Source organism: Clupea harengus, chromosome 4 (assembly GCF_900700415.2).
Source record: "Clupea harengus chromosome 4, Ch_v2.0.2, whole genome shotgun sequence".
Taxonomy (NCBI): domain Eukaryota; kingdom Metazoa; phylum Chordata; class Actinopteri; order Clupeiformes; family Clupeidae; genus Clupea; species Clupea harengus.
This window is the reverse complement of record NC_045155.1, coordinates 3,532,723-3,560,222: the sequence shown is the minus strand read 5'-3', so window position 1 is coordinate 3,560,222 and position 27,500 is coordinate 3,532,723. Positions and strand designations below refer to the sequence as shown.

Below are 27,500 nucleotides of genomic sequence, written 5' to 3'. Positions count from 1 at the left end.
TGCTCCCTGCAGTTGCCCACAAAAGCTGGGCCATCTTGCCAGCACATTGATAGCACAGAATGAGTCATGTCAATTGTTGGCGTTTTTAATAGAAAAAAACAGTCCAACTTGTTTTTTTTTTATTTGTGGGAGATAATTTCATATCTTGCTCAAAATTTGTTGGTGAGTTGGTTTTGCCTTTAGCTTGCAACATGGAGGTCTTGTTTTTGTTGTGGGAAGGCATATTAGGCTGTTATGTGGAGGAATTGAAAATGATGTGGAAAAGGGACTCGGAGATGGAGGAATTACAGAAAATACAGTTATAACCCAGCCTCAGTACACACTCACACATTTACAGTTACAAGTGAGGAACAGCACTCAAGCTTCAATACAGTAGACCATGGAGTAAGTACTAAAGTACTAAATCTATTCAAATTGTAAATCTATTCAATAAGACAAAGTGCTGGGAGATCAGGTAAACAAGTGCGAGTTAGGTATGTTAGATATGTTACAAGAGGAGGTGCCTTCAGGAGAGATGAGTCCTCAAGAGATTTTGGAAGATGCAGAGGGACGCCCCTGCTCTGATGGCATTTGGTATCTGGTTCCACCATCGTTGAACCACAAATGAGAACAGTCTGCACTGAGATTGACTCGTGTAGGGATAACAATGCCAGACGATGTTCCTTGGAGGATCACGGTGGCCGTGAAGGAGCATCAAGCCCGTATGATTGAATTAAAGTCGATGGGTGCAGACCCAGAAGGCACTCCTTAGGCAAGCCTTAGTGAGCTGAGTTTGATTCAGTAATGGGTAGACCGTGGAGGTCAGTGAGCACTGGCGTGACCTTTGCCCTTTTAGGTTCACCGAAAACCAGACACGGCGCCGCATTCTGGGTCGTGGTTTCACTGGCATGCTGGGAGACCCGCTGGAAGGGCATTGCCTGTAGTTGAGATGAAGGATATCCATGGCCTGTACCAAGAGTGTCGTTGACCGGTGCAGACAGAGAAAGGCATGTTGAAGGACTCCTACGTGTTTGGCTTGCAGGTGCCCCCGAAAGAAAGATCTAGGAAAGATGGAGAAAGCAGATATTTAAAGATTCAAAGAGAGAGAAAGAGTGTTTTGGGTGATTTCAAAGAGCACTGAGGCTGCAGAGACTATGAAGAAAGCAGATATTTAAAGATTTAAATGTAAAGAGAGAGAAGGCAAGGGTTTTGGGTGACTTCAAAGGGCACAGAGGCTGTAGAGACTAGAACGTTCTAGATGTCATGAGGGGGAAGGTTTTCTTTTGAGTGAGATTTTAGATGAATAGGAAGACTGAGAAGCTCCACTGTTCCCTTGAAATAAACCAGCCTCACATGGGGATTTAGAGAAGTGGAGAAGGGAGTTTCAGCTCTGCTAAAATATCAGCTGAGCAGTGTGTAGAGTGCTTGGGTGTTGATATGTATGATATGAAAAGCTAAGCAAACCCTTCACGGCACTACCGCTGTCCTGTCCATTACTTCCACTATTATGAGAAGCTACGCCCTAGAGACCTCTTACACACCAGCTACCCAGTCTCTCTCTCCTAGTCTGCTATATATCGCCCCCCCTATTACAGCTCATTGTCCCTCGCGTCTTATTTCCTCTTGAGGTTGACTGGGCTTTATAATCAGTTCTCTGTTTCCCACGGTGGTCTTTAATGTGGTCATTTTGTTCTGCTTTTCCAATACTCTTTTGGCGTGCAGTTTGACGCAAGCTTTTCCCTGTGATTTCAGCTATCTCTTCCATTTTTTTGTTTTACTGTCATGTCTGATGTTGCAATGTCTGACAGATGTCTGTTTATTATAGATTATTAATACATACAGTATGTAAGACATTTCTAAAAAGAGAATTATGGTCATAATGTTTACATCATCAAGGTGTGATAGCAGAGAGGAAGCCTGGCTGATCACCAGAGGTTGAAGCTGATTGGTTGAGCCCAATCCAGCCTTAGTAGAAAAGTTGAATTATGTTCGGTGTTTTTTTTTTGGCGATATCTGAAAGAATTGATGATCTAAGGATGACTTGCCTCCGGGGCTGATGGATAGAGAGAAAGATGACCTATTGATTAGTTCACGCCATACTTCCTCCCGTCCTGGAGTTCACATCATCAGTTACTCTGAGAACCTCCTATGTGTAGTTGCACCGTACCTTACATTGTATTTCTACAAAACCTCTTGATCCGGCTTGCGCTCTGGAGAAGAGGAGTCATTGAAGGCTCCTCTGAGGGATTATGACAGTTTGTTCTGTACACGGGTTCTGGAAGAAGTAGGTTGCGTTTTCATAATTGATGCAGGGCGTAAGCATGTAGACCCTTCAAATAACTCAGTAGCTGTGTGTGTGTGTGTGTGTGTGTGTGCGTGTGCGTGTGCGTGTGCGTGTGCGTGTGCGTGTGCGTGTGCGTGTGCGTGTGCGTGTGCGTGTGCGTGTGCGTGTGCGTGTGCGTGTGCGCCTGCACATGCGCTGTGCTGATGTGGAGTCCACTCTGCGGTGCTCACTGGCTCGGCCTGTCACCCTGAGGAACATGTTCATTGGAGCTGACAGGAGGTTGAATGGGAGTCAGAGGGGATCACAGGCCCCTGAAGCGCGGGAATAAACGCTGGCCTTTATGCAGCGGACAAAAGCTCAACAGGGAAGGAAAATGTAAGGTCATTATGTAACCAGAGTGGTTGGAGGGCAATTTGGGGGGGGGGTGGAGAACAGACACACACACACACACTTGCACGTGTGTGTATGGACTTCAAAATATGTCGGGTAGGTTTTTGGAGGTCATGTGCCTTATTGACAAGGAGCGTAGCTTTCTTTCCAGCTTTCGTCTGTTATATGGTAAAGGTGCTTTCCTTAGTTATCCATTGCCGAACACTCAAAAGCATTACTCTGGGTGCAGTGGGGGGGGGGGGGGGGGGGGGGAAGGAAAAGAAAACCAAACTAGGAAAAGGTTGGCCTGTTGTGTCACTGGAACTGTGTCAAGTTAGCAGAGGCCTAAGAATGAATGTGGCAAAGTGGGAAAAGTCAAACATTAGCCGGTTGGACAAACCCAACTGTCTGTTTCATATGAAGTTCTTTTTAATGGAGTGGTCAATTAATCAAACAGCTGAGCTCGATTGGATCATGTGTATCTTGGATAAGTACGTGTACGTCTCAATCTGTTGCGTTTCCTGCATTCGGCTCAGAAGAAGTTTTGACTTAAAACTGTGAGGACCTAATTTGAGTCTTTCAGGCACTTCAGATAGAAGAAGCTTTATGAACTGCTGTCGGATGTTCTGCCATCGGTTCTGTTCTCCTCCAGTTTGGCTCAGGTCTTATCTGAGAGGCTGGAATGCGAAGAGGGTGATGGGACCGTTAGCAAGCTCCTCAGGCTTTTCCACTGCAGGTACTCGGGGGCACTTCCCAGGTGGCACAAACGTTTGCAGGAACGGCCCCCCACTAATTGGCCCTTTTAGCCTTTCTGTTTCCATTGCAGTGCAGGAACTGTGGACCTTCAAGTGATGGAGCCTAATATTTTGCTCTTGTATCGTGATTTCAATTCCAAGCACGATGAAATATTGATATATTTCTCCAACATTAGACCGTTAAGCCAGAGATTTTCTAGATAACGTTAGGATTACCTCAGTAGCAAAATTCAACTGTCGACCTTAAGTTGCTAACACTATTAAGAGGCTTCATGGCAGCTGTAATGTTAATTACTTGATAAATGAATATACCAGCTCCACTATGATTAATTAAAGCTATAGTTTTGCTTGTGTTCAGTGACAGTAACCTCAACAAGCTATGGAAGCCATCATTTATTTTGCTGCATTCACCACGTTAACTCTGGGGAATCTGGCTGGTTTTAAAAAATGGCGCTTGTTGTCATCCACTCTCATCGAGTTTAACCAATAGGCATCCACTCTCATCGCGTTTAACCAATAGGCCTCAACCATAACTGCAAGCGCCACCCAGCAGTTTCAGGGCCGCACAGAAGTACTTATCTTGCCCCTCAAAACAGCCCTGAAATAGGTCCTACAGGTGCGATTTCTGCAGTGGAAAACCGTCTAAAAGTGTCAGTCCCCCTAAAACTGCCCGTGGAAAAGCGCCTATTGGAGACACTAGAGACTTCCATCCCCAGCACTTAGTATCATTAGTAGGCGAAGGCCGCTTGGTTACAATAACGCAATTATACCCCCCATTGTTAATGCTAGTAGATGTTAACTATGACATGCTCCCTGTTATTGTACTCTTCTGTAGAATGCACCCTCCTCCACATGTATGCATGCTTATTACTTCAATCTGCACAATGGTTATGACAAACTTGCATTGTTATACAAACCTGCAGAATAGCTTTGTGTTTGTGTGTGTGTGTGTGTGTGTGTGTGTGGGTGTGTGGGTGTGTGGGTGTGTGGGTGTGTGGGTGTGTGTGGGTGTGTGTGTGTGTGTGTGGGGGTGTGTGTGCACTGGCTTCTATCTCAGTCAAACCTAATGGTTTAAAAATGTAAGGGGACCTTAAGCCTAATAGGCAGCTACACAGACTGCTTGGAAATTGCAAAAATGGGCTTAATCCAAATTCCCTTTAATGTTTGCCTAAATGAGGGATTGCTCTGCTTAGGCCCCGTGCCGTGGCTTGAGTAGCTGTTATCTGGATTTATGGCTGCTGTGTGCTGTTGTATCCTGTTTGTTTGAACACACATCCTGTCTTCTCAGTTTTAGCACGGTCTGCTGCTGCTGCAGCAGCTGGATGGGGCTGAAAGAAATTGCCTGTAGGTCGCCACTGATTACGGTGTGGGGGGGGGCAGGGAATATTGCATTCAGTAAAATGGCTGTGCTGTAAAAAAAAAGGAGGGTCCTCAATTATCCTGAAGAGGAGTTATAAGAAACCTTTACCCCGCCACCCCTTTATCTCTGTCTGTCTGTCTGTCTCTCTTGCTCACTCTACCTTCTTTTTTTTTGTTTTCCTTCCGGCAGTCTTGTGTTTTTTTTTTTCTTCTGGCATTTTTTTTGGTGTGTTGGTGACAGCTCAGGAAGGAACCCCTCATTGTATTTGTTAGGGAGCCGGGTGTGAACACGCAGCCAACAACTTCCCCCCCAATTCAGTTGGAGTTCAGAGGCTCCCGACCCCAGCCTCCTCCACTCCCACCCCACTCTTGCTCTCTCTCACTCTCTCACTCTCTCTCTCTCTCGCTCTCGCTTTCTTTCTCTTCAGTCTTTCTGTCTTGCTCACTCTCTCTAGGTTTCCCTGTCCCTTGCTGATTTTATTTTGCTCAGATCTGCCACTCAACATGCTAAAAAAGAACCGTTCGACACAATGGCCCGTGTGTGTGTGTGTGTGTGTGTGTGTGTGTGTGTGTGTGTGTGTGTGTGTGTGTGTGTGTGTGTGTGTGTGTGTGTGTGTTACACTGACTGCCCTACTCATGTAGCTCTTAGAGAGGTGATATTTGCAGGCCAGAGCCTATTCTACAGTCACGCCTTAGTTTGTTTACAACACGTGTCGTTACTCGCTGGGCTTGTTCAGACAAGCTGACAGATTGTCCTCTTCTCTGCTCCGCTCTGCTCTGCTCTGCTCTCTTGCTCTGGAACACGTCCCTCCTACAGCTGTTCCAGAATGTTCTCTGGTCTCCAATGAATGCCTAGGGTTTGTTGTGCTTTAAGAGACGTGGTTTAGGTTGTGCTTTCCTTGTCCTCTTGCCAGTAGCCTGGAGCTCTCTGTGGGTAGGAGCAGAACGCCTCATCACACTGCACGAACACAAACACTCTCTCTCTCTCTCTCTCTCTCTTACTTACACTCTCTCTCTCTCTCTCTCCTCTCTCTCTCTCTCTCTCTCTCTCTCTCTCTCTCTCTTACTTACACTCTCTCTCTCTGTTACTTACACTCTCTCTCTCTCTCTCTCTCTCTCTCTTTCTCTTTCTCTCTCTCTCTCTCTCTCTCTCTTACTTACACTCTCTCTATCTATTGCTCTCTCTCTCACTCTCACTGTCTTTCTCCCTCTTACTTACTCACTCTCTCTCTGTCTCTCTCTCTCTGTCTCTCTTGCACACACACACACACACACACACACACACACACACACACCAAATCTTACACAAGCACCTTGACTGCACAGGTTTTTGGCCAAGCACTTCAGCCCTCCCCAAATGACACAATCCTCTGGAGCCGTGGTACTCATGTTTTAATAAAGGACGAGCCAAAAGGCTCACCCGAAGACGAGGCGCCCGATTGGTCGGACAGGTCCCTTGCGTTTCTTCCCAATGTAGCACTCATGACCCGGGCAGTTTGGGGGTAATAAAGTCATCATCCCCCCCCCCCCCTTAATGAGCCCCAGGGGCTATTACAGTCAAGCTACTAAGCCTTACAGGAATGTGTTGACTTTTGTGTTGAGGTTGTTTCAGTAATCACTCCACACAAGGGTCTGGAGAAGAAGGAAGCAATGAGGTAGTGGTCTTGGCCCTCTGGCTAGTGTGAGGGTCTTCAGCTTGGGGGGGGGGGGGGGGGGGCTGAGAGAGAGAAGGTTCTGCCATCTCCTTTCTCCCTCTGGAGGGGATTGTAGGGTCACCTGGATGCATAGGCATTCAATGAGGGGGTAGGAATCTAAGCACGCTGATGCCTGAAGGCCCTGGTAATAGTTTTTGTAGTTAAAACGACATTGGTTGGTGAGTTGGCCCTAATCAAACATGCACGTATGTGTAGAATTTGGTAGTTTGCTACACATGGAAGCAGCAGCAGCAGCTGCCTGACTCTCCAGTCATCAGCCATCTGGAGCTGGGCACAGATTGCGTGATAATGAGTATTAGAAGCAGCAGCAGCAGCACTCACTACTGGACCAGACTCTCACCAGTGAGCTCCAAAGCAAACAGCAAACGCCTAGTCCAATGTCTCCTGGAAAAAAAACAATATTTTGCCCCCTTGAACTTCTCTCTCCCTCTCTCTGTCTCTCTCTCTCTCCCTTCCTCATTTTTCATTTCTTTCTTTCACGCTCACACACATTATGAATTCGGAAAGTGTACCACCTCTACTGTTTTTAGGGCACTACTCAGAGGCTCACACCTTATTGTAATGCTAGGGATCAACCATACAGGAGTGCCCTACTAAATAGTTCACCATGGCCACGTACACACACACACACACACACACACACACACACACACACACTCCTGTAGATAAATCTAGAGTGCAGAACCATGCTGCTCTCTTCCTGTGTGAGAGGTGAACCCTTTCCCTCCCCACCCCCCAACCTCCAAAAATGGGTCAGCAGATGTTCGAGAGGGATAGGGAGAAAGACGGAGAGAGAGAGAGAGAGAGAGAGAGAGAGAGAGAGAGAGAGAGAGAGAGAGAGAGAGAGAGAGAGAGAGAGAGAGAGAGAGAGAGAGAGAGAGAGAGAGAGAGAGAGAGAGAGAGAGAGAGAGAGAGAAATAGACAGAGAAAGAGAGAGAAAGAGAGAGAAAGAGGGAGAGGGAGAGAGCAAGAAAGACACAGAGGGAGAGAGATAGGGAGAGAGACAGAAAGAGAGGGAGGGAGAGGGAGAGGGAGAGGGAGGGAGAGGGAGAGGGAGAGGGAGAGGGAGAGGGAGGGAGGGAGGGAGGGAGAGAGAGAGAGAGAGAGAGAGAGAGAGAGAGAGAGAGAGAGAGAGAGAGAGAGAGAGAGAGAGAGAGAGAGAGAGAGAGAGAGAGAGAGAGAGAGAGAGAGAGAGAGAGACACACAGAGGGAGAGAGAGAGGGAGAGAGAGAAAGACAGAGAGAGAGGGAGAGCAAGAAAGACACAGAGGGAGAGAAAGAGGGAGAGAACCAACGGAAGGGGAAGGAGAGGGCCAAGATAAACAGTTTGCTTCTCTGCGTGGCCTTAGACCGAGAGAACGTCAGTCGTATAAAACAGAAAGCAAGGAAGCAAGGAAGAAATAAGGGGAAAAAAAGGTAGAAAAGAAGTTGTGATGCAGCCTCCTATTCTTTTTGATAAAGCACAGCTTTTCTACCCGTAAGTCTTTTTGGGAAAACTTTGAAAACCAGGCCTGGAGATTCAGACCTCTCCTCAGGGCTCATCCTTCCCCTGTCTGTAGTCAAGTATGTGGATGGCGTGCCCACAGACACTCAGGACTCACTGGCCTTGGCTGGATCCTTTTGAAGTGCATGCTGCTGATTAGCTATCGTCCTGGATGGAGCAAGAGCCTCTTACTGAACGTCTCAGACAGAACAGATTGACATTACATCACATTCAGATGTGGCAGAGGATCTTTGGGCTTCTTCAGAGTCTGTGCTCACACACACACACACACACTCTCACTCACTCACTCACTCACTCACTCACTCACTCACTCACTCACTCACACACACACACACACACACACACACACACACACACACACACACACACACACACACACACACACACACACACACACACACACACACACACACACACACAGTAAATACCAGATCTCACTCAATTATTTTTTTTTCTCCATTAGAGCTTCTGCCGATTCCTGTGTTTCATTTGTTGTCACGCCAAAGTTGAGGGGTTTTGCGTCAGAAGTTGAGGATCAAATTAGAGGATAACTTTTATGGCGCACGGAAGGCATTATGTGATCGCGTGTGATGACGTGTCTCAGAAGTTTGTAGAGTCCCCAATGACCCCATCCGAGCAGCTGAGCGCCAACACACATCTCAGGCTGTCCGGATGCCTCTGCCTGCAGTGACTGGTGCAAATTTGGTTTGACATGTGGGGATTAGCTGCACGCAGGATAACTTTTTAGTTGATTATTTAATTTAAAAAAAAAAGAAATGTTTGGTTTAAGGACTGCCTAATGCAAAGTGACATGCGAGGGTCCGCACCCAATGAGATGCTGAAGTCCAGCAGTGAATCAGAGGTGGTGAAAGCATGAGTAACTGCTGACACACACACACTCACACACACACACACTCACACACACTCACACACTCACACACACACACACACACACACACACACACACACACACACACACACTCACACTCACACTCACACTCACACTCACACACACACACACTCACTCACTCACTCACTCACACACACACTCACACACACACACTACAAAAACAATAATAATGAAACCTGAGGTAAATCAGGCAAACATAAATTGTGCAATTCTGTGCTTTCACGGAAAGGTTATCCTGCTCCTTTTCCAGTTAAACGTGTGCAACCCATGAAATGTGGTCATTATTGTTTTGTTATGTGGTATGTGTTAACCTAACACTTTTGTGAAAGTATTTATGAAAGTGAGTTATGGTTTACAACACAACCAGAGAGGATCATGTTTGTTTTTGTCCAGTGAAATGCGTTTTTAACAATGCTCTGCCCAAGCGTTTTTTAAAATGCCTTCATTCTAATTATACATATTAATGATTGATATGCTCTTTGTTTGTTTGTGTTTCTCAGGTCATCACAGTCATGTGTCACAGTGTCCTCCCAATGAGTTTGACTGCAGGGGCACAGACGTGTGTATCCACCTCAGCAAGCTGTGCGACGGGGTCCCAGACTGTTCCGACGGCCTTGACGAGGGGGCACACTGCCGAGGTATGCTGGGTGGCTGCGCCACACACACACACACGCACTCACAAACACACACTCACAAACTCACGGGCACACACACACACACACACGCACACACCTGTGCATTTCTGTTAATACTCACTTGTGTAATTTTATCACGCTATAAATCGGCCCCAATCTGTTCCTGTCTGGTCCCTTACTGTGCCAGAACATTCTGTCCTGTGCCAGAACTGTGCCAGAACTGTGCCAGAACTGTGCCAGAACATTCATAGTCATTCCTGTTTCGCCCCTAGTTGTGAAGGCATCATGCCAGCAGAACTGTTCTCCCGCCTCTTTTTACATTTACATTTAGTCATTTAGCAGACGCTTTTATCCAAACGACAGGGAATCGAACTAGCAACCTTCTGATTACTAAACGACTTCTCTACCTCCTGTACCACTGTCGCCTCTTCCCCTGGCCAAACTCCTATAGGAGAATGTCAAAGTCAAACTGGGAATGGCATACGTTTCTCTGCGTCCAGGCTAGTAATGACATTCCAGTTTCTGTTTGCTGATCTGTAGCAGAAGAGCAGAACAGAAAGTCCTTATCTGGTCTGCTTCCATCTCTACTTGCTCATGGATGCTTGAAGCTGCTGTTTATGTCTGGTTTCGATTGTCTGTGTTGTTTCTGACTCGCCGCTTTCACATTACATGTCGCAAAATTAAAAAAAAAAAAACTGCCAATTCATTTCTGTATGTTTTTTTTTAAATGCTTCACTACCAAGTGACGGCATAGAACAGTCCGGGCGCTGTTGGCGGTATGCCTCATTATTTGCCCGTACACCAATACGCGAGACTGTCCCACCAGCTCTGAACAATGGCAGCAAGTGTTGTGCGATGCAACTGGTTTTTCTCCCTGTTTTTGGAGCGTTATGCTGCAGTCGAATCCCAGACAAAGCGACAGAACCCCTTTTAATGAGCGACAGAACCCCTTTAATGAGCGACAGAACCCCTTTAATGAGCAGGCATGCTTGGAATGTCAATGACCCCCCCCCCCCCCTACCATCTCCTCTCAATTGCTACAAACAAGTAAATCAACACCATAATTACAGTGCAGGCCTGTGTGAAGGCACAGTGGAAACACCTTGACAAATGATGAATTTCGCTCGACAGCGGCAGGATTCGCAGCCCCTGATTGCATGTGGCATGTGCTTAACACAGCATATGCTGTGGGTTGCGGACGCCTGACTGTATCGCTTCAGGTTGAGTTACACCGAGGGGGATCAGTCAGTCTGCGTGCATTCATGCGTGTGTGTGTGTGTGTGTGTGTGTGTGTGTGTGTGTGTGTGTGTGTGTGTGTGTCTGACTAATGCCGCTTTCAGCAGTGACGGACATGGCAAAGTCAACTTATTTGTGTGTGTGTGTGTGTGTGTGGGTGTGTTTGTGGATGGCTGGTAAATATTGTGGCCTCTTGGGACTGATCCTTGACCGCCTTCGTGAGTCACAAGCGGACACACACGGCACTTTGACCTTCAGATCAACAGTTCATCTACTGCTGGGAACTACACCAGCACGGCCACCCACCACCACCACCACCACCACCTCCACCACCTCTTCACTTCTGGGCTCGGCCAGGCAGGCGTCTGCAGGCCTCAGCCCTCAGCCATCCTGAGCCGAGGGTCTGGAGCGGAGGGTCGTTATCAGGCAGCTGCTGACAGGAGGAGTGTGGGGAGTGCCGGCCAGCAGGCCATAATGAAATCACCCGGCAATAAATTACAGCCGTCACTGTAATCACGCAGTGATGTAGCGCGGGCTGAGTTTTGGCTTAAGTGAATGAGAGTGGTTAGAGGAAGGTGTGTGTGTGTGTGCCTGTGTGTGTGTGTGTGTGTGTGTGTGAACAAGGGGAGGAGGACATGTTAGAGAGAGCAGAGGACAGGTTGCAGGAAGAAACATGAGCAGGCCCCCTTTGCAGTTTTCGTACAGCTGTCCGTGTCAATGGCCACCTTGTGTTTTGTTATTTCCACTTGCTCAGTGACGTCCGCCACCACTGTACAGTCAGCCATCGAGCCAGCCCCCTCCGCAGACCAGTGGCGGGTTGTTTCCCCCCCCCCCCCTCCCCTCTGGCTGCCACTTTAACTGGAGGATTTATACGCACTGCTGTCAGAGGTTCCCTTTCATCAGAGGCGAAAACAGCTGCAGGTCCCAGTAAGTGGCGACGCGCGTCCACCTTCCAGGTGTTGCTCCTGGGCTTTGCAGCGGCCGCTTTGTGGGACATGCTCGCGGAGACGAGAAACAAACTCCACTCTACCTTTGCCTGCATTTTAAGGAGCTCTGTAGTCACGCCCTCCACCTGAGATAATAGGACACTAACCCAAATCATCCCATGTGCGGTCATTTGTGTCACAGAGCTAGCAGGCTTCGTATCTCTGTTCCCAATAGCTTACTACCAGGCAGGGTTATGTGTTTATGGCCCTGATAGTGTTGTTTATTGGTGTGCCCGGAGCCAGAGTCGTCTAAAAGGCGCGGTGCTTGCTCAGAGCAGGTGTGTGCCGCGCTTTCTGGTCAGTGAGCGGTGAGCGCTGGTGTGGAAAGGGCCATTTTTGTTTATTGTGTTTATTTGTGTACTCTCTCCATTTAGCAAGTGAAGACATTTTGTTCCTCTGCACGAACCACATGCACAGTTGTGTACGCACACGCGTGTGTGGCTACGTTTGCGTGCAGACGTGTAGACGTGACACATTTGCATGCCCCAGTTCTTCTGCAAGTGGGGTGTGTTTTTTTGTAGGCTTAAACTAGTGAAAGAGAAATTGCATGTAAATGCCTTTCTGTACAAATGTGTCTGTAAGGGAGGACTTCTTCTTTCCCCAGTCACACACTTATCTGTGTGAACACGAGACACAGTCAGTGTTCTATGGCATCAGGCCCCAGTGAGCCCTTTCTACTGTATCTCTGGGAATGTGTGTGTGTTGTGGGGGTGTGTGTGTGTGTGTGGCTCATTCTCACCTGCTAGTGTGTCAGCTGTGTTCAGGTAGGCTATAAGGGGGCTCCTGTTGGGGCTAGGCTTGCAGTGTTCAGTCATTCAGGTGTGTGTGTGTGTGTGTGTGTGGTGTGTGTGTGTGTGTGTGTGTGTGTGTGTGTGTGTGTGTGTGTGTGTGTGTGTGTGTGTGTGTGTGTGTGTGTGTGTGTGTGGTGCTGGTTCAGGCCGGTGGTGTTTGGGCTGTGTGTGTGTGTGTGTGTGTGTGTGTGTGTGTGTGTGTGTGTGTGTGTGTGTGTGTGTGTGTGTGTGGTGTGTGTGTGTGTGTGTGTGTGTGTGTGTGTGTGTGTGTTCTCCCCTGGCTCTGGACTCTGTTCTGTTTGCTCATGGTTAGCTGGCCCTCCTCTCAGCTGGGACAGCAAACAGTCTCTGGCAAACACCCTCCGCCCTTCTCCCTCCAACACGCCACTCTAGCTAGTGACCGGACTCCATCACACAGCCAGAGCCTGCCAGTCACTGCTGTTTACCTTGCATTTACGTAGAAGTTGACTTTTTTTTCTCCTTGTTCTTTAGAAAACTACGAAACCATTTTCGCCCCCGCTCTTTAGAATTCACCACTGTGTGCCAGTCGGCTTGGCAAGGTTTTCAAAGCCTTGAGTGTGTGTTTTAAAGTCCAACTCGCTGGGCAGTGCTTGCACCAGATCAGGGATCTTGCACCAGATCCACCTCGCCTCGCCTCACCTCACCCAAGCTGATGCCCAGGCAATGAGGGCTGCCCTGCCACGCACGGCCCTGCTCAGTAACATGGCCAGTGGCGCTTGGGGCCTTAATGATGCTCTGGTGATGCTTAATGATGCTTAATGATGCTCTGGTAGTTTGTACCGATTAAGTCGCCTCTTTTTCTCTCTCTCTCTAGCCCCCTCTCTCTCTCCCCCCCCCCCCTCTCTTTCCCTTTCCTCTTCTCCTTAGCTGGCCCTGTTGCTTGTCAGCTGTGAAATATTGATTGGAGGCTGAGCAGCAGTTAGGAGGAAACATGACATTTTTATCGGAGCCCTGAAACATGTGATGGATGCCAGGTGGTCCATGTGGGAGGGCGAGCCTCTTAAAGCCACATACTGATGCCTGGCATCCTCTCCCACCTCTGTCGCCCCCACTGAGAGGGCCATCCCATTAGTGTCGCACTCGTGTGGCAGTGCAGTTTGTTTACTTGTTTGGGAAAACTCCTCTAAGAATGTAGTGCAGCTATGGGTGCTATTGAAGCCTTAAATAACTGATCTGTGAACAGATCTCATAAAAAAAAGATCATTGACAAAAAAAAAAAAAAAGGAAAAAAGGCGTGAATGCATTAAACTGATCGGGGCGGTTTGTTTTCCTCCCCTGTGCTGGTCTGCGGTGTGTGTGTGTGTGTGTGTGTGTGTGTGTGTGACCTGCTGCCGAGGCGATGTTTTTGCGGATGACTGCAGCCTGCTGTTGCGTGCTGGGCCCCTGCGCCGCGGAGCGCGAGGCTCAAGCGCGAGGCTCAAGCGTGCTCGCCCGCCCCTGGCAGTTCATCCTCTCGGCGGGCGGGCGCTCGCTCGTTTTCCTCCACGCCACTTCAAATGTAAAAAAAAAAGCAGTTTAGCAGATTAGATCAGTGGCCCGTTCCCTTCAAAAATATTATCCTTTTGAAATAGACAGGCATGGCCCACATACAGTACAAACACTCGCAGCTGCGCCATAGGTGCTTTCATGAACAGATACCGGATGGTAAAAGCTGCGTTGCCGCTCCGTATCGAACAGGTGACTGAATGTTGTTGTTTTTTTTTTTCAGCATCATTTCGCTCAATATTGGCTCGTCTGTTTGTTGCATGGTGGGTACCTCATCATGGGGTTTTTTCAAGATCACATCCCCTCTGGAATGTATCCTGTGTATGCTCAACTGCATATTGTCTCAACAATTAAGTCCAATTCGTCCTTAATCAAAGGGGCTATACGAGGGCGTTAACTAGATCTAAACGGTTGTTTGCTGGATGCCTGCTGTGTGCTTGAGAACTGTGTTTGAACAGCCTTCAGTACTTGGATGGGGGGTGGGAAGTATGGAGGTGGAACTGTAGTTGGTGTGGAGGTGTAATGGACCTGCCGCTCATCTTCTGTGTTGCGTTCTCGAGGTCACACACATTAAAGGAAATCTGTTCTTCTGAAGCGTGTGCCCCATGTGTCCAGGGGTAGTGCTCCCGTGTCTGGGATGCTCTGTGGTGAAGGGGTTGTGGTGGTAGTGGTGCACAGACATGGCACAAACTGGTACAATACTACGCATGCAACGTCCTGTGGGTTCAAGCCCACAAAAGCCCCATTGTCTAACCCCCCCCCCCCTGCCCCTTGCTATAATGAGGACCTTTTTGTGTGTGTGTGTGTGTGTGTGTGTGTGTGTGTGTGTGTGTGTGTGTGTGTGTGTGTGTGTGTGTGTGTGTGTGTGTGTGTGTGTGTGTGTGTGTGTGTGTGTGTGTGTGTGTGTGTGTGTGTGTGTGTGTGTGTGTGTGTGTGTGTGTGTGTCAGTGAGAGGGAATATGCGCTTGTTTGTCACTGAAAATGGTGTTTGACATCTTGGTTTCTGTATAGACAAATTCCTTTTGCAGTAATACCAACATGGATGTCTTTCATATTTGCTTTTCCCGAGTCTGCTTCCCTCGTTCTGTCGTGTTCTTCCACACTGCATTTTTCAGTGGGTTTGGCCACGGCTCTCTTCCCACACACACACACACACACCGCTCACAAAGCCTGTGGGCTGATCTGTGAGCCTCTCCGTGACACGGCCTCTCTGTGAGCCTGTGCATTTCTCCTTTCGACCATGTGCGACAAACAACAGCAGATTAGGCGCAGTATGCTGCAGCAGCAGCCGCCGGCCGATCTCGTTTCACCCATTCTGTGCCGTCAGTTTGATCGCACGGTCATCGGCCATCCTGAGAGAGGGACGCTGTGCCACAGGGGACCCCCAGTATCCGACCCACCATGGCTGCACTCCCAACAGCAGTCTCCCCTTACAGAGAGCCTCTCATCAGACTGTGTTTAAGTCTGTGAGTCTTAGAAGACCCTGGGCCTTAGGATGGAGAGCTGTTAAATCACAGCTGTGTGCAGATTTGAAAGGAATGGCCCATGCCTGTGTGCAGATTTAAAGGGATGTCCAATGTCTGTGTGCAGATTTAAAGGGATGGCCCATGCAGATTTCTCCTGACCTGCCTAGTGTCCTCGTCCCTCTCCAACCCGTCCTGGGTCCCAGCATCTCCTCTTCAGCTGATCTGTCCCCCTCTTACCCCCCCCCCCCCCAGTCGTATATCTGCCGCCTGTGGAAATCTGATATGATTAGAGCGAGAGGGAGGGAGAGAGCGGGAAAGAGAAAGAAGGAGATAGTGGCTGGATTATGATAAGCATCTTAATAAGACTGAGCTGCAAACAGCTGACTTTGTTGGGAAAGCTCCCCGCTCTGATGATTCCTTTTATCTTCCCTTATCTCTTTGTTTCCTGGTTTGGTTTGTCACCCTCCCCACCTTCTTATCTCCTGCCAAGCAGTGATTCATCTGTAGCTCACGTTAGCAAGTAATAATCCTGCTCTGCCTGTTGTGTTGTTGTTGTTGTTGTTGTTGTTGTTGCTGTTGTTGTTGTTGCTGTTGTTGTTGTTGTTGTTATAACATCTAATGTTATTGGTGCATTAACATGTCCTACTCTGTGTGTTGCCTTTCAGAGCTCAGGCCCAACTGCACCACCCATGGGTGCCAGTATAAATGTGCCATCACCACGTCGGAGCCCAAATGCTACTGTAAGAATGGCTACGAGGTGGCAGAGGATGGCAAGATGTGCAAAGGTGCTCTACTGTTTTCTTTCTTCTCTGTCTGTCTGTTTGTTTGTTTGTTTGTTTGTTTTTTTTGCCATGCCAGGCTTGCAGAGATTCATCTGTAAAAAGCCAAAACTTTATGTGTTAAGTTTGATACTGTTTGTAAGATTTTGAAGTCTTCACTTAATCAGCATTTAGCAATCTAGGGTATTCTCAGGTCTCTCTAATGGTGATTTATTATTGTGTTATCCCAGCTGATTTGTTGTGTCTGTGTGTTTGTGTCCGTGTTGACAGACTTTAATGAGTGTGCAGTGTATGGGACTTGTAGTCAGAACTGCACCAACCTGGACGGCTCCTACACCTGCAGCTGTGTGGAAGGCTATCTGTCACAGCCAGACAATCGCTCCTGCAAGGGCAAAAATGGTGAGCTGAACTTCTTTCTTTCTCTTTGTCGCTTTTTATCCCTCTCTCTCTCTCTCTCTCTCTCTCTCTCTGACTCTTTCGCTTGTTATATATTCTCAGTCATATTTGTTTAGATTCTGATGAAATACACAAGATTTGTTGAAACATTCATTTTATTTAGATAGACAAGACAGCCATGCCCATGAGGTCTGATGGGACATTGTGTTTTTTTTTATGACTTTCTCGTGCTATTCCTTTCCTGTCGTCATCCTCACCTGTCCTCTCGTCCTTCCCCCTTGTCCAGAGCCGGTGGAGTGGCCGCCCCTGCTCCTCATCGCCAACTCGCAGAGCATCCAGGCCACGCACCTGAGCGGCCTCCAGCCCTTCTCCGTCCCCACCAAGCAGACCACGGCCATGGACTTCGTCTTTGCCAACGAAACCGTCTGCTGGATCCACATGGGCGACGGCGCCGCCTCCACGCAGCTCAAGTGCGCCAAGATCAACAACACCAAGAGCTTTACGGACATCTACGTCGTCAACATTTCCCTCAGTCTGCACCGTGAGTACCTGGCCCTCTCTCTTTTCTCTGTGACTGTCCACAACTGAATAGACCAGAGTGGACATTTAAAAAAAGAAACAGTACATTCAAGTAAGAAAATTGCTTGTATTTGGACTTAATGCAAGTTTAGTGCCGCTTCCTTTGGCAGCAGTAGCTGTAGTTATTCTGAGAAGTAAACGATCTCCATGTCTCCACTCCTGGGATGCAGTGGCTCACACGACTAATGCAGACGGTTGTTAATGTGTGGATATCTGGTGGGGCTCTCTGCTCTCCGGCTTTGTCCGGACTCATCCCGTTGTCCATTCATCCTAATGAAGTGTGTCCTGAAGGCGAGCCTCATCCTTTTACAAACACTCCGCTTCAGATGTCACTCTTAGTTTTTGTAGTTCTGAGCGACCGCTACGCTCATGGATGACACACTTTTGTATAGGTTTCCCCACACAAATGAACAAAAGCTGCTGTCAGTCACGTGGAAATTGCGTGCGGGCCTCCGTGTCCACATTTTGAGCAGCATGACTGAGGCAACATGCAGAACCCAACCCAACCCAACACGACAACAACAAAAAAGCTCTTGCAAAAACTGCATAGCCCAGCAGTATCGTTCCCAAGTTCCTTCCTCATACATGAGGGATGAGGGCTGCGTGATGCCGTTTGCTGTGGCTGACGTGGCGCTAAATCAAGCCAGGTTTTCTCAGTATACTCTTACTCAAGAACACATTTGATTGGAAAAAACGCAAGCAAGCAAAAAAAAAAAAGAAAAACGCCCTGGCTCGTTAAACTCTTGTCATCTCGTGGCTTGTGTTGAGATTTATCAAGCTCCATCTGCAATCAAACCAGCTTACCCACTCGGCTTAAGACCCCCTTTTCCCCTCTGGAGTAACCGCTCCGGGGTGAGGACAATGCATTTATCCAGCACGCTGCACTCTAGGGGCCTGTTTAGCCTCGACTGAAGTGTCAGGCGCTTAGTCTGGCATCCTAAGAGGCGGCCGTAGGCACCCGATGGAAGCTGATGAGTCTTCAGGAGGGAAATATCAGGGCTGCCTTTCAAAGCTCCGCACCACAACACAACACAACACAACACAACACATCACAACACAACACATCACAATGCATCACAATGCATCACAACACAACACAACACAACACATCACAATGCATCGCATCGCAACGCAACGCAACGCAACGCAACGCAACGCAACGCAACGCAACGCAACGCAACGCAACGCAACGCAACGCAACGCAACGCAACGCAACGCAACGCAACGCAACGCAACGCAACGCAACGCAACGCAACGCATGGCCTGGGTACCACTAACTCACTGCCTCTCAGCAGAGATACACAGGCAGCTGTGTGTGTTTGTGTGGACGTGCGTGCACGTGTGTGTGTGTGTGTGTGTGTGTTTGTGTATGCGTCTGCATGCATGCGTGTGCAGCACTCAGCAGTAGTGCATGGAGAGCAGTCAAGTTAGCGTGATGTCCAGATTCTTTCATTGCACTTCCCCTTGTCACTTTTAACCCCAGAAGTTACAAACAAAATCACATCCATGGCATTTGGGGAATGTCAGTGTGTCATAAGCCATCATCTTTTCCTCAGCATATGCTGCACTCTATTCGTTTTTTTGTCGGCCTGTGTGTTTGTGAAGAAATAAGAAGGCAAGCAGGAGACCCAAACAAGTGCTGACTGGAAAAATCTGCAAGGAAAAACGTGAAGGAAGCCGGTTTGATCAAATGCTGAGGAGCAAGACGAGACTGAGAAGAAGCTCCAACCTAGACGTACTTTAAGGAAGTACATGGTTATTTTTAATGAGCATGAGGTCTGAATCATGAGCTGACTAACTGCCAGCACATTTCGCAAACGTCTCATTGGGAGCATAACTTACAGGGCTGACTTTGGAATGCTATAAACATCAGACAGCGTTCCTCTTCATTCATTCGCAGTTTAAAAAAAAAATGAGACTCCAGAATTGCGGAAAAAAAAAATTCTGCACGCACGACCTATACATTTATCATTGCATATTTTCTGAGTGACAACACCTCAGCGAGTAAGCTGTTATTAATGTAATGGCTGTAATCGTGAGCAGGGGGTTGCGTTTAGCTGTGAGACAGAGGATTGTGTATGTCGGAATCTCCAGTCACAGCCCACCTCTGCACATATTGCATAAAGGATGCGAGCAAATGTACCTTCAAAATTCCCACCTACACAATGCAGCTGAGGGGAAAGGAGTGTGTGTGCGTGCCTGTGTGTGTGTGTGTGTGTGTGTGTATGCACAAGCCTATGCGTGAGGTACAGAGAGTGAAAGAGAGACAGTTTGTTGTGTGGGATGAAGAGATTAAATTAAGACCGTGTGTGTGTGTGTGTGTGTGTGTGTGTGTGTGTGTGTGTGTGTGTGTGTGTGTGTGTGTGTGTGTGTGTGTGTGTGTGTGTGTGTGTGTGTGTGTGTGTGTGTGTCTGTGTGGACTCATCTTGCACACCGCACTCATCCCTCCCTGCAACTGGGAACAGCAGTTTGCCTGCTCTTGTCTGAGGGACAGTTTAGCTTTTTTCCAGGAGCACACGGATTTTCAAAAGCGGTGATGGCTACTGGTGGTTCTGAAGCTCTTTCATTCCCGTGCTGCTCAAATGGACTGAGGTGGTCGTTTGGAGCTGTTTGTTCTGTGAGGTTTGGGTACTCGGAGCAGAGCGGAGCGGAACAGACCGGACCGGCCCGATGTGAGCGAGCGCAGAGGAAGTGAGGTGAAGTGCCGCTCCAGTGTCCGAGCGCGTGCGCTTCACGCCGCATTGCTCAACCCTGCCACATACCAGACAGACAGACAAAAGGAAGCGATGACTGGGCGATGACGAGCCTCGCCCACTTCCCTCCCTCGCTGCCTCACTCTTCCTCACATTCCACCCCTTCTCCCTCTCTTCCTCCTCCTCCTCCGGTGTCCCAATCTCTGCTCATGACCACCAGCGTGGGTTCCAGAGAGGGGGGTGGGGGGGCTGTGTGCAAGGCTGCCTCGCCTGAGGTGAAATCTGCAAGGAGGGCTGTCCTCTGTGCTGTCCTCTGTGCTGTGCCGTGAATGCTGCCGCTCTGACTTTGAGGGCTGAGCAAGGTCAGATTGCTCAGGTCCAACGGCACTTTCTTCAGAGTGAGTCAGTGTGTGTTTCAGTCTGTGTGTGCGGGCGCCTTCTGCTTTACGTTTCCCTATACTAATATAAGAGACAGAGGCAGAGAGAGAGAGAGACAGACAGACAGACAGACAGACAGACAGACAGACAGACAGACAGACAGACAGACAGACAGACAGACAGACAGACAGACAGACAGACAGACAGACAGACAGACAGACAGACAGACAGACAGACAGACAGACAGACTAAACGAGAAGGACTAAATTGAGCTTTAAAATGTCTGGCTCAGTGTCTTTACTATAGGCCACACTTTGACAGGACTGTGGTTGAAAGGATGAGTGTTTCTCTGTGAGTGCGCTGCGGCGAAACAGCTCTTTAAGTTCCTCCCTGTATGATCACCAAACCCCCGAAAATAAACTCCCAGAATGCACCCGGTGTCGTTGACTCTGAAGCTGACGTTTTGTCCTTCTCAGACTCTTTTCTCCCAAATGATGCCCATTCTGCATGGGGGGGGGGGGTGTAAGATCGTGAGTGCAAGGAGACTTCTTGGAAGAGAATAGAAGAGAGTTGGGTTGGGTTTTTTGCTCCAGCTGAGGTATGTGAAGCGCTGCGTGGCTGGTGAAGGGCCCGGCGTCCCGGCGGGGCGCTGGGAAGGCGGGAGGCGGCGGCCGAGGCGGACTGATGAGCCACGCTCTCACACAGAGGGGCCTGATTTATGACTGCTGCATGCTGGGAGGATGAGCGTTCCAGATGTGCCCCTGTGACCGTGCTTCTCCTGTGAAAATAAGCACAACATGAAAGAGTGGGGCAGAGTCACCCCCTCCCCCCCCCCCCTCTGTCTCTCTGTCTCTGTGTGTGTGTGTGTGTGTGTGTGTGTGTGTGTGTGACCCATACACCCACACATGCTCACACTCTTAGGCACTTCCAGTAAGTGCTCAGGAGTCCAGCAGCGTGAAGAGGAGGTGGGGGAGGTGGCGAGGGGGTGGCTTTTTTTTTTTTTAAATTCTTCCCACATTTGATGGATGTGTCATACCGGTCCTTCCTCTGCCTCGCTCCGAGATGTCACACTGCCTTTTTGACACGGCGCCTCTCAGTGAACTTGATATTTTTTATATCCACCCCCACCAAGCCCTGTCGTCGTGGTGAAGATTGATGATGATGATGAGAAGGCCATCATCATCATCATCATCATCATCACGGCATCCCTGTGCCAGTGGCTGTCCAAATGCAGGCACCTCGTGGGATCCCCAGCGTGTCTGATTCCTAGCTCTGCCTGAGCAGAAAAGCAGGCAGGCGGGTGGAAGGAGAATGGGGAGGGGAATGCCTCCGGAGCTCTGGGCCAGCAACTGGGGCTCATTTGGCTGTCGGTGTGTCCCACTCGCATGTGCTCAAGTCATCACTAATCGGCCAAATCTCTGCATCCCTCTCACAAGAAAACAGAAGGTTTGGGAGTCACCGAGAGCATAGAGGAATGTTAAACCTGCACCAAACGCTGGACGCCAGCGCTCAGCTATGAGACCGCCTGGCCGCCTCCTATGCTAATTCAGCAGAGCCGTCCTTCTTGAAAAGGGGGCAGGCTTTCAGCAGTCACCAGAATGTGTCATGCATTGTCTGACGGGTAACCTGTTGCACCCGAAACGTCTCCTTTCGTAGTTTCCACAAAGGTCCTCTCCGCATTCACTCCCACGGCTTAGGTTTTAGCAGCCTCGGCAGGCATTGGTGAGTGTGTGTGTGTCTGTGTGTGGGGGTGTGTGGGTGGGGTGAGGTGATTCATTCAGCGTTTAGCTCATTAGGCCAGTCTGTGTTTGGCTCCACGCTCTGCTGAGGCGCCGCTGAAGTGATCAGGCTTTGAAAAGAGACGTCTATGTAACGGGGCCGGTGTACGAGCGGCCTCTCTGGCCCTGAACACACTCGCCGCTTTGTTTTGGCCTCCATTCCAGCTCGAGGTTCTCGGGCCGACTTCTGAGCTTGCCGTGCCTCGCCGGCTGCTGCCTCGCTCTCATCCTTGTTCTCATCCGCTCAATGGCTCAGACAGGAAGACGGAATTAGAGGGAGGTTGAAGAGCTAGCCCGCTAGCCCTGGAGCATCTGGATCTGTGCCAGATCGGGGCCCGCGGCTGTGCCGGATCCACAGCCAATCAAGGCCAGTGTCGGTTGCTAAGACCCATTTGGTTTTGTCTGTCCGTGCCGATGTCTTCTCACCTGCTCTGAGCGGCATCCTGTTTACAAGGGCAGGGGGTTTGCCTCAGGCATTTATGGATATGAATGAGCCGGCTTTTGCAAAAAAACTTCAAGGAGCACGGGTGGTCACTGGAGAGATGAATCATCACGATTATGTTCACCCCATCCCCCAACCAGCAGGGAGAGAGTGAGAGAGAGAGAGAGAGAGAGAGAGATGACTTTTCTGCTTCGAGGGTAGAGGTCTTCTGTACTGCAGGCTTGCGTAAGGTTTCCGGTAATTTGTGCAGTAAATGAACACAGGCCTTTTCTGCTCACAGTGCTGGGTAGGGCTGTGCTTAGAGGAGAAGGAGGCTTTGGAAAGGGGGAGCAGAGGGGCGGGCGACGGAGGAAAGGAAAGGGGTGGACTTGAGTTTGAAGGGGGCGTAGAATGAACTCATGATACTTTTCCCGGCAAGACCTTGTTTTCAGATTTAGCAGAGAGGAAAGGAGGTTTTTTGACATTTAAGTATTGTTTCGGAGAAATAAGAATGGCTGCTTCTTTCTCGCTCTCTCTCTCTCTCTTCCTGTCTTTATGTGTGTTTATGTGGCTCAGAGCTGTTCCTTCTGCTTTGTATCGAAGCCCTAATCAATGACGTGTGGAGCTCGCACAGCTGGGGCTGTTTAAGCATTGTGTGTGTGTGTGTGTGTGTGTGTGTGTGTGTGATCCCCCAGGAGTCAGCTCAACTTCAGGGCTCGTAAGACACAGTGTTGCACAATGGCCAAGTTTCCATTAAAAAGAAATCAGAGCTTTGTTTCTCCACTATTTATTCCCCCTGTCCCTCTCCTCCCTCCCTGTCCCCCTCTCCCTTTAGCAGCTCTGGTTTTGATAGCTCTGTCCGTTAGGCCTGTCCGTCAGGAATGCCTCTCTCCCCTTCTTTTCTCTTTTAATTGGAAATTATATTTACCATGTGCCCCCTCTCTCCCCACCGACGTTAGATGGAGGGCTGTTATGCCAAAAACACAGTCAACAATGGAGTTCCGTTCTGGACAGGAGCCACCTGCTCCAGAGCAGGGGCTGTGAAATATAGCATGCGCTAGCTTGGCAGCGCCACAAAGGGGGCTTTGCTGGAGGGGTTCAGCATGGGTGTGAAACACTGCATTAGTGACATATCACTGCTCTCCCAAGATGGCAGCACAGCCCCCCACCCCCACCCACCCACACACACACACACACACACATACACTCTCTCTCACTAACACACACTTACCTACACACACTACCCTTGGCCAGGACACGGTGGTTTCTTAGGTTTCAGCACGGAGAGAATGGCACCCATGCTGGAGCACTCACAGAAGTGACTCACTACCTTTTTTTTTAAAGTGTGGAGCGAATGAGAGAATGGAGAGGCCATTCACTCGGGACAGTGGAGCTGGGTTCGGTTAGGGTGGGTGCCCTCCCTCTGGAATGGATGGGCGAGGACATAATGCAATGGAGAGGTGTGTGTGTGTGTGTGTGCGTGTGTGCGCGTGTGCGTGTGCGTGTGCGTGTGCGTGTGCGTGTGCGTGTGCGTGTGCGTGTGTGTGTGTGTGTGTGTGTGTGTGTGCGTGTGCGCGAGTGTGTGTGAGCCTTAAGTGCATGAGGGGTTGCAGTGCATCAGCTCAAATGCTGAAAGGAAATGAAGGTGCCAGCAGCTGTTTAAGCACAAAGCATGATGGGAGGCAGCTGGGACTCTGACTGCCCAGCCTCTACCATCTACCCACCCTCAGAAAGAGTCTTATTGTGTGTGTGTGTGTGTGTGTGTGTGTGTGTGTGTGTGTGTGTGTGTGTGTGTGTGTGTGTGTGTGTGTGTGTGTGTGTGTGTGTGTGTGTGTGTGTGTGTGTGTGTGTGTGCGCAGAGATAAAGGGAGGGAAAACAAGAGAGTGTGGGTGCAGGTTGTTCTGCCAGCATTGCTTCAGTCTTCAGTGCCAGAGTGAGAGGCTGCTTTATCTGCTGCTTTGCCCTTTTTCTCTGGGTGTGTGTGTGTGTGTGTGTGTGTCTGGGTGTGTGTGTGTGCGAACGCTATTATTGGAAAGGTCACCGAGAGGTAACGCTGTGCAGTCTCACTAGGTGAGAAGAGGGGCCTTGTTTTTCTACAGATGATGACTGTGGGGATCCTCTTCTCCTCTGCCATGTTGTATCAGAATCCTGTCTGAGTGTCTATCTACGTACATGGCCATGAGCTACTCATCCCAGATGAACTATTTCACCAGCCAGTGCCTCAAGAGAACCGAGCCCATGGGAAAAGAATGTGAGCATGATCTGCTGCTCCTCTGACTGGACCTGTTATGGGAGTCCTTTTCAGATGCAGCTTTCTCATACTCAGTGCTGCTCTCTACCAGTCCAGAACTGGGCGAACTATACTTAGTATTTTATTGTTTACATTTGGTATTTGTTTTAAGTCTGGACATGTTTTAGTGTTTTGGGAAATGTAAGGCTTTTCGTAATGCGTTTCCACGCATTGAATGAACAATGTGAAGTCTTGTGACTTCAGTGAGTCAGCCTTTTGGCCTTGGCTAATATATGGACACACACACACACACACACACACATACACACACACACACACACACACACACACACGCACCTTTCTCCAGCCTGTGTTTATTGCTTTTACGCCAAAGGCTTGAATAATGTTTGTTGTGTGAGGGAGCAGTGTTATGCCGTAGTATCTCCATCCATAGATCGTGTGTGTGTATCCGCTCATGTCGCCGCTTGTTTTCGTACTGAGCAAAGGCCACTGCACACGAAGTGAAGTATGAATTCAGGCTGCTTTCATGAGAATGAAAAGGATCACAGAGAAATGCCAACAAACATTCCATCCCAGCACATCCTGAGATTCCTGACTGGATGTAAACATCCCTCAACACACTTCTGGTTGACCAATCAGACAGTCCTAAATGCCATGCCATTCATAATGTCCGTTCTCCCTTCATTCATGTAGATACCCGTTTTGTCGGCTTACGTTTTGTAGTCAGCACGTTTTGCTGTCAGTTTCACTTACTGCCGGTCCCTTGATGAATAGACGAGAAAATAGGGTTTGAAATCTAATGTTGCATATCAATTCTGTATTTCTCTTCACTGTTCATGTTGTTCTGTACCTACAGAACATGATATTTAATGATGGTAGTGATGCTAATTGAAATGGAAAGCGATGGAGATAGCCATAGATGGAAAGAGAGAGAGAAGATGAATGAGTCTGTCTCTGTCCCTCCCTGTCCTCCCTGTGTGTGTGTGTGTGTGTGTGTGTGTGTGTGTGTGTGTGTGTGTGTGTGTGTGTGTGTGTGTGTGTGTGTGTGTGTGTGTGTGTGTGTGTGTGTGTGGTGTGTGTGTGTGTGTGTGTGTGTGTGTGTGTGTGTCTCCATTTTGTCGGTGGGTGGGTGGGTGGGCTGTGGTAATTGTGTTCTCAGTCCAGCACACCTGATTGGGGGGCAGCTCAGAAAGGGCAATCCCCCCTCGCTCCCCGTCTCAGACCCCCTCGCTCCCCGTCTCAGACCCCCCTCGCTCCCCGTCTCAGACCCCCCTCGCTCCCCGTGTCAGACCCCCCTCGCTCCCCGTCTCAGACCCCCCTCGCTCCATCCATCCATTCGTAACGCCCCAGCAGACAGCCCACCTCAAGCCATCCATCTGCAGCACAGCCTCGGAACAGATATCAATCCTCTGCACTCACCAGAGGAGCATGGCCACAAAAACTCATCAATCTCTTTGACTCTCTTTCTCTCTCTTTCTCTCTCTCTCTCTCTCTTTATTTATCTCTCCCCCTCTCTCTCTCTCTCTCTCTTTCAGATGTGGAGCAAATGGCTATTGACTGGCTAACGGGGAACTTTTACTTTGTGGACGACATGGACGACCGCATCTTCGTGTGCAGCAAAGACGGTTCCACCTGTGTCACCCTGCTGGACCAGGAGCTTTACAACCCCAAAGCCATCGCCCTGGACCCGACCATGGGGTGAGCCACCACCCCTACACCCCTACACCCCCCCCCCCCCTCCGGTGTCACTGGGCATCTGTAAACCTCCGCTGTTCTTTGTTCCTCTTTTTATTTAACCACTGATTGTGCAAGAACTCCCTTTCCCTGGTATCAGCATTCTCACTCAAGCGCACACGTCACTGCTTGCCAGCATGTGGTCAGTGTGGCTCAGAGTTCGCCCATGCAGTGTCCTTCTGTTTAAGGGTCATTTTCCCAAAAAAAGTGCAAATAACGGTAAAGCCACTTCGCAATTCTTTTGAAAAATCATTTCACAATCTGCACGCTTTCTATCAGTTCACCAATCTGGTTGTTGGGTTTGAGTACGTGCATGTGACCGTGAGAGGATTCACCCCTGTGGGAAGTCTCCAACCAATAGCACACGGAATTTAACATCTTTTCCTGTGTATAACTAAAATTGCAATGCTTAAAAGCAATTTAAACGTACTTAAAACGTAATTTCACCAGTTTACCATCACCATGTTAACAGTAAAGATAAACGGTAAAGACGTTCAGTAAGCTAGCAGCCATTATCTCTATGAATTTAGTATAAATGTGTGTGTTTATTATTTGAAACTAAGCCCTTTGTGTGACTCAATAACGGTGAAGACAAATAATACCTGATTCATCCAACATTGTTTAAAAAATGTTTTTGTTCTGAAGAAATCCTTCCATCCTTTCTGAACTTCATTTTGAACATAGTTGTTTCAATTCAAATACTCATATTTCATTTTCATTTAATTCTATTTCTATCTAAGATTAACTTTGCACACATCCTGAAATCACTAGGGCCCTCATCGATAAAACTCAGCGTAGATTCCATCCTAAAACATTGCATATGCACAAGCCTTAGAATCTTACAAAAAATTCTGATTCATAAAAACCCGCGGTGCATACTTGTGTGCAGTCGTCTCGTTATATATACCAACCTATGTCGTCCCACAATCCTTCAGAAATGGTCAATGTAAAATGGCTAATGAATATGCTAATGTTTATAATGTGCCTTTGTCGGAT

The 27,500-nt window shown here is 48.8% G+C and overlaps 1 protein-coding gene across 1 annotated transcript in view; it reads left to right on the top strand.

Moving 5' to 3' along the window:
- Nucleotides 1-27,500, top strand: part of LOC105912708 (low-density lipoprotein receptor-related protein 1-like) — a 114,768-nt gene that overhangs the window by 22,688 nt on the left and 64,580 nt on the right. Inside the window, 5 exon segments of the mRNA XM_031565475.2 lie at nucleotides 9,375-9,512; nucleotides 16,160-16,279; nucleotides 16,544-16,672; nucleotides 16,956-17,210; nucleotides 26,306-26,468. Coding sequence (XP_031421335.1) covers nucleotides 9,375-9,512; nucleotides 16,160-16,279; nucleotides 16,544-16,672; nucleotides 16,956-17,210; nucleotides 26,306-26,468 — 805 coding nt within the window.